This window comes from Otolemur garnettii, unplaced genomic scaffold (genome assembly GCF_000181295.1).
Source record: "Otolemur garnettii isolate 467f Iridium unplaced genomic scaffold, OtoGar3 scaffold00043, whole genome shotgun sequence".
NCBI classification, from domain to species: Eukaryota; Metazoa; Chordata; class Mammalia; order Primates; family Galagidae; genus Otolemur; species Otolemur garnettii.
This window is the reverse complement of record NW_003852438.1, coordinates 11,162,975-11,169,457: the sequence shown is the minus strand read 5'-3', so window position 1 is coordinate 11,169,457 and position 6,483 is coordinate 11,162,975. Positions and strand designations below refer to the sequence as shown.

The 6,483-nt window shown below is 49.8% G+C and overlaps 1 protein-coding gene across 1 annotated transcript in view; it reads left to right on the top strand.

Annotated features, from left to right (window-relative positions):
- The window catches only part of NACA (nascent polypeptide-associated complex alpha subunit), a 16,932-nt gene that overhangs the window by 8,034 nt on the left and 2,415 nt on the right, over window positions 1-6,483 (top strand). The window contains exons 3-5 of the mRNA XM_012805507.1: window positions 4,185-4,270; window positions 5,081-5,158; window positions 6,383-6,481. Coding sequence (XP_012660961.1) covers window positions 4,185-4,270; window positions 5,081-5,158; window positions 6,383-6,481 — 263 coding nt within the window. The remainder of the gene's footprint in view (window positions 1-4,184; window positions 4,271-5,080; window positions 5,159-6,382; window positions 6,482-6,483) is intronic.

Genomic DNA, 6,483 nt, shown 5'->3' with positions numbered 1-6,483 from the left:
CACCCAAAGGAGCCCCAGCCACCCCATCCTCCAAAGGGGAGCCCATTCACCCAGCAGTGACTCCTCCCTCCCCCCAAAAGGCCCCAGTATCCAAAGGAGACTCAGCCACTCCATCCTCCAAAGGGGAGCCCACTCCCCCAATGGTGACTCCTCCCTCCCCCCAAAAGACCCCAGTTCCCAAAGGAGGCCCAGTTACCCCATCCTCCAAAGAGGATACCACTCCCCCAGTGGTGACTCCTCCCTCCATAAAAACCCCAGCATCCAAAGGAGGCCCAGCCACCCCATCCTCCAAAGGGGAGCCCACTCCCCCAGCAGCAACTCCTCCCTCCCCCCAAAAGAACCCAGCAACCTCAGTACCCAAAGGAGGTCCAGCCACCCCATCCTCCAAAGCAGAGCCCACTGCCCCAGCAGTGACTCCTCCCTCTCCCAAAAAGGCCCCAGCATCCCCAGTACCCAAAAGAGGCTCATCAGCCACTCCATCCTCCAAAGGGGAGCCCAGTCCCCCATTGGTGACTCCTCCCTCCCCCAAAAAGACTCCAGCAATACCAACACCCAAGGGAGGTTCAGCCACCCCATCCTCCAAAGGGGAACCCAGTTCCCCAGTGGTAACTCCTCCCTCATCCAAAAAGACCCCAGCACCCAAAAGAGGCACAGCTACCCCATCCTCCAGAGAGGATCCCACTCCCCCACTGGTGACTCCTCCCTCTAAAAAAGCCCCAGCATCCAAAGGAGGCCCAGCCACCCCATCCTCCCAAGGTGATCCCACTCCCCCAGTGATGATTCCTCCCTCCCCCAAAAAGGCCCCAGCACCCAAAGGAGGCCTTGTTACCCCATCTTCCAAAGAGGAGCCTATTCCCCCAATAGTGACTCCCTCCAAAAAGGCCCCAGCAGCCTCAGCACCCAAAGGAAGCCCAGCTACCCCATCCTCCAAAGAGGATACCACTCCTTCAGTGATGACTCCTCCCTCCAAAAAAGCCTCAGCACCCAAAGGAGGCCAAGCCACCCCATCCAAAGGCGAGCCCACTCCTCCCTCTGCCAAAGAAGTCCCAGCACTCAAAGGAGACTCAGCCACCCCATCCTCCAAAGGGGATCCCACTCCCCAAACAGTGACTCCTTCTCCCAAAAAGGCCCCAGCACCAAAAGGAGGCTCAGTTAACCCATCCTTCAAAGGAGATCCCTCTCTCTTAGCAGTGACCACTATCTCCCCTAAAGGGACCTCCACTCCCCTGGCTATGACTCCTCCCTCCCCTATAAAGGTTCTAGCTTCCCCATCCTCCAAAGGCAATCCCACTGCCCCAGCAGTGACTCCCTCCCCCAAAAAGGTCCCACCCATAGGACATCCAACCACTCCCTCCAAAGGGGATCCCAGTCCTCCAACAGTGATTCCTCCCTCCCCCAAAGAGTTCTCAGCACCCAAAGAAGGCCCAGTTAACCCATCCTCCAAAGGGGATCTTAGTACTCCAGTGACTGCCTACCCCCAAAAGGTCCCAGCACCCATAGGAGATTCAACTGGTCCCTCCAAAGGGGATCCTAGTCCTCCAACAGTGATTCCTCCTTCCCCTGAAGAATTCCCAGCACCCAAAGAAGGCCCAGTTACTCCATCCTCCAAAGGGGATCTTACTACTCCAGCAGTGACTCCTTTCCCAAAAGGGGCCCTTACTCCCCTAGCTATGATTCCTCCAAAAAAGATCCCCTCCCCCAAAGGTACTTCATCCAAAGAGGCTCCCACTCCTCCAGCCCTTGCTCCTGTCTCTCACAAAGGGACCTCATCCTCCAAAGAGGGCCCTATTCCTTCAGCCATGACTTCTTCCTCACCCAAAGGGATCCTAGCTTCTCCATCCCCCAAGGAGGCCTCTACTTCCCCGCTTATGACTTCTTTCTCCTCTAAAGACCCCCCTACCTCCTCAGCTTCAGTGACATGTACCCTGGGATCTGTTGCCCCTCAGGCATCTAAAGGGCTTCCATCAAAGGGACCCGCAGCTGTCAAAGAAGCACTTGTTGCCCCAGCTCCCACTCAGAAAGGTGCACAGGCCAAGAAGAATTCTCCTTCATCTCTTATGAGCCCAGATCCCTCAGCTAAGAATGGTTCCAGAGGACCCCTTTCCACAGTGGCTCCAGCCCCTCTACTCATAGTCCCTGCTCAGAAAGGCTCTTCAAAGACTGCAGAAGCTCTCCCTGTTTCTCCTGGGAAAGGCAAAGGTTCTGTTCATTCCCCAATGGGCCCACTGGCTCCTCCTGAGTCTAAGGCATCTACCCCTCTGGCAGCAGCTGCCTCTGAAAATGTCTTTCCTAAAACTGGATCACCATCTGTCTCCCCAGCACCTACCCACCCAGCCTCTCTGCCTCTCACTCCCACCCCAGTTCCCCCTCTGCTTCCTAAACAGCAATTTCTGCCGTCCTCAACTGGGCTGGTGCTGGAATCACCCTCTAAGCCCCTAGCCCCTGCTGACGAGGATGAGCTGCCGCCTCTGATTCCCCCGGAACCAATCTCTGGGGAAGTGCCTTTCCAGTCGGTCCTCATCAACATGCCCACCCCCAAACCTGCTGGAATCCCTGCCCCAACCCCCTCTGGCAAGCAGCCTGTTCTGAAGAACAACAAGGGTATTTGCCTTGGTTTGCTGTGTGCATGGTGTGTTGCCCACACCCCTCTTGGGGGCTACCCACCAATACTAACCCTAGGATGCGCCGCTTTCTCAGTGTACCTGCTTGTATTTGAACATAGAATGATAATTTTACATGCAAAAGTTCCAGGAATATGAAACGAAATCTTGGTTTTCATCACCTCAGATACCACCTTGTTACATTTGGTGTAATGTGATCCAGACTAAATCCTGGGTCTGCTGTCTTTTTTTACATAACCAATCTGACATTGAAAACCAAGACCTGACAGACCTTTAATTTGCTCTAATCTTTACCACATCACTAACCCTGTCCCTGGGCCTGGGATTTGCTAAAAATATTGGAAAATCTAGAGCTATTTGTCTTGTCTTTTTCACTTCTTAGTAATGACCAGTTGCCCAGGGACTTCCTTTTCTTAAAAATGTAGAGACCTGTTTTTTTCCTAGCCTAAGGAATGGTGCGGGTTTATGCTTTTTTCCTCCTCAGTAGTCTTTATTGATGCTTGGCCTTTGAATTAAGAGAAACATAAAATACTTATGTTTGGAAGAGGTAGGGGAAATCATAGTCTCTAGTAGAGAAAGTGACTAATGCAGCTATGAATTGATAGTCACTGAGAATCTTCTAACTAGATTGTTTAGATCAAATTGTTAGGTGAGTGGTTTGAAAGTAAGCCTGTATGTGTACACAACTGCTTTTGGTCTCCTCCAACCCAGTTTAAAGGATAAGAAATGTGCTGCCTTTTGTGCTTCTACAAGTGGTTTTTTTTTTCACTTAAGAACACCTTTTGGCAGAACTTTTCTGGATGGTTGGGTTAGTGCAGGGGTCCTCAAAGTTTTTTTTTTAGACGGAGCCTCAAGCTGTCCTCATGGGTAGAGTACTGTGGTATCACAGCTCACAGCAACCTCCAACTCCTGGGCTCAAGCGAGTCTCCTGCCTCAGCCTCCCAAGTAGCTGGGACCACAGGCACCCACCACAACGCCCAGCTATTTTTTGGTTGCAGCCGTCATTGTTGTTTGGCGGACCAAGTCTGAATTCGAACCCACCACCTTAGGTGTATATGTCTGCCGCCGCCTTAGCCGCTTGAGCCACAGGCCCCGAGCCCAAACTTTTTAAACAGGGGGCCAGTTCACTGTCCCTCAGACCATTGGTGGGCCAGAGTATAGGCCCCGGGATAAATTGGCTGCTAAGCAGGACAGGCAGCAACAGCTAGAACACCCAGCGGGCCAGATAAAAGTCCTAGGCGGGCCACAGTTTGAGGATGCCTGGGTTAGTGGGTAAAATTAGGAGTTATAATACATGGGTCATTGGTGTTTGCCAATGCCAAGAAATGAAGACTTTGAAGGAAAGAAAGCAGTTAGGGTACATGAACTACTCATCTATACCTAGAGGATGGGGCTGGATCTTTAATAGATATGTACACACTAGTTAGTGACTAAGGGTAGGACTGGTACGTTAATTTTGTTAGGTCTAGCATAAGGTAATTGACTTCTAACCCAGGCAAGCCATGCTAAGATACCCCTTCCTTACAGTCTCTACTATAAAATATTGAATGTTTGTCATCTTAGGGTCTGGAACAGAATCTGACAGTGATGAATCAGTACCAGAGCTAGAGGAACAAGATTCCACACAGGCAACCACACAGCAAGCGCAGGTCAGTATTCTCTCTCTCTTTGTTTTGTTTTGTTTTATAGAGATGGGGGGGTCTTACTATGTTGCTCAGGCTGGTATTCAGTGGCTATTTACAGGCGCAGTCCCTCTACAGATTAGCACAGGAGTTTTGACCTGCTCTGTTTCTGACCTGGGCCAGTTTACCCCTCCTTAGGCAACCTAGTGGCCCCCCACTCCTGGGAGGTCACCATATTGATGCCGAACTTAGTGGACACCAGATTGGCATAGCACACTATAGCCCAGAACTTCTGGACCCAAGTGTTCCTCCTGTCTCAGCCTCCCGAGTAGCTGGGACTACAGGCAGGCGCCGCTGCACCTGGCAGTATTCTCTTATTAACTGATACTTGCGGGGGTAAGGTTGATCAAAGCTGACTTTCCTATTTCTTTTTTTTTTGGGGGTGGGGCGGGGGTTGTTTGTTTGTTTGGGGTTTTTTGACAGAGTCTCATTATGTCAACCTCGGTAGAGTGTTGTGGTGTCATAGTTCACAGCAATTCTTGGGCTTAAGCGATTCTCTTGCCTCAGCCTCCCGAGTACCTGGGACTATAGGTGCCTGCCACAACACCAAGCTATTTTTTTTTTTATTGTTGTTGTCATTGTTGTTTAGCAGGCCTGGGCCAGGTTCAAACCCACCAGCCTGGGTGCATGTGGCTGGTGCCCTAACCACTGAGCAATGGGAGCCAAGCTTGACTTTGCTATTTTGAACTGTGGCTCTTAATAAAGGGAAAACTGCATGGAGATTATGGTATGCAGGTGTCAATTTCCAGTTAACTCAGAACTATTTTATCTTTTTAGCTGGCAGCGGCAGCTGAAATCGATGAAGAACCAGTCAGTAAAGCAAAACAGAGTCGGAGTGAAAAGAAGGCACGGAAGGTGAGATTTTTACATTAGAAACAAGAATTAAAGATTCTAATGAAGCAACTTCAGAGAGTAGAATACCTGTATTGGAACTCTTGTAGTAGTAGTAGAATCCTGTTTGGTTAAAGTAGAAGTTACTGTGGCAGAAAACTCAGGAGTTCTAAAAACTGCTTCTCCTTAATTATTTTTGTTTTGTTTTATTTGGAGACAGAGTCTGACTTTGTTGCCCTTGGTAGAGTGCCTTGGCATCATAGCTCACAGCAACCTCAAACTCTTGGGTTCAAGTAATTCTCTTGCTTCAGCCTCCCAAGTAGCTGGGACTACAGGCACGCACCACAACATCCAGCTATTTTTTTTTGTTGTTGTTGTTGTCATTGTTTAGCAGGTCCAGGCTGGGTTCAAACCCACCAGCCCTGGTGTATGAGGCCAGCCCCTTGCCACTGAGCTACAGGTGCCAAGCCTTTATTTTTTTATTTATTATTATTATTTTATTTATTTTGAGATAGTCTCACTATGTCACCATTGGTAGTATGCCGCAGTGTCACAGCTCACAGCACCCTCAAACTCTTGGGCCTAAGCAATTCTCTTGCCTGAGCCTCCCAAGTGGCTGGGACTACAGTTGCCCACCACAATGCCGGGCTATTTTTTTTGTTGTTACTGTTTGTTTAGCAGGCGCAGGCCAGGTTCTAACCCACTGGCCAGCGCCCTAATGGCTGAGCTATGGGCACCGAGCCCACCAGGCTTTCTTGCTCTAGCTGAGGCTGTGCTAGAACCTGGGAGCTCAGGCAGTCCACCCGCCTCAACCTCCCAAAGTGCTAAGATTACAGGCGTTAACCACAGTGCCTGGCCTTGGTTCTCCTTAATTTGTATAAACTTTTCCTAGCCTAGAGAAAGGGTTTGCTTTGATTGTGTTTTCTTTTTTGTTCTTTTTTGTTTTTTTTTTTTTTAGACAGTCTCAAGCTGTCAGCCTGTGGTGCTATGGCATCATAGCACACAGCAAGCTCCAACTCTTGGGCTCAAGCGATCCTCAATCCTCTTGCCTCAGTTTTTCTGTTTTTAGTAGAGATGGGGTCTCCCTTTTCGCTCAGGCTGGTCTGAACTCATAAGCTCAAGCCACCCACCTGCCTCAGCCTCCCAGAGTGCTAGGATTACAGGGGTGAGCCACCATGCCCAGCCTGTTCCTTGTTTCTTAAAGGTGCTTCCAAAAAAGTAGAAAACCTGATCTTTTCTATTCTTCAGGCTATGTCCAAACTGGGTCTTCGACAAGTTACAGGGGTTACTAGAGTCACTATCCGGAAATCTAAGAATATCCTCTTTGTCATCACAAAACCAGATGTCTA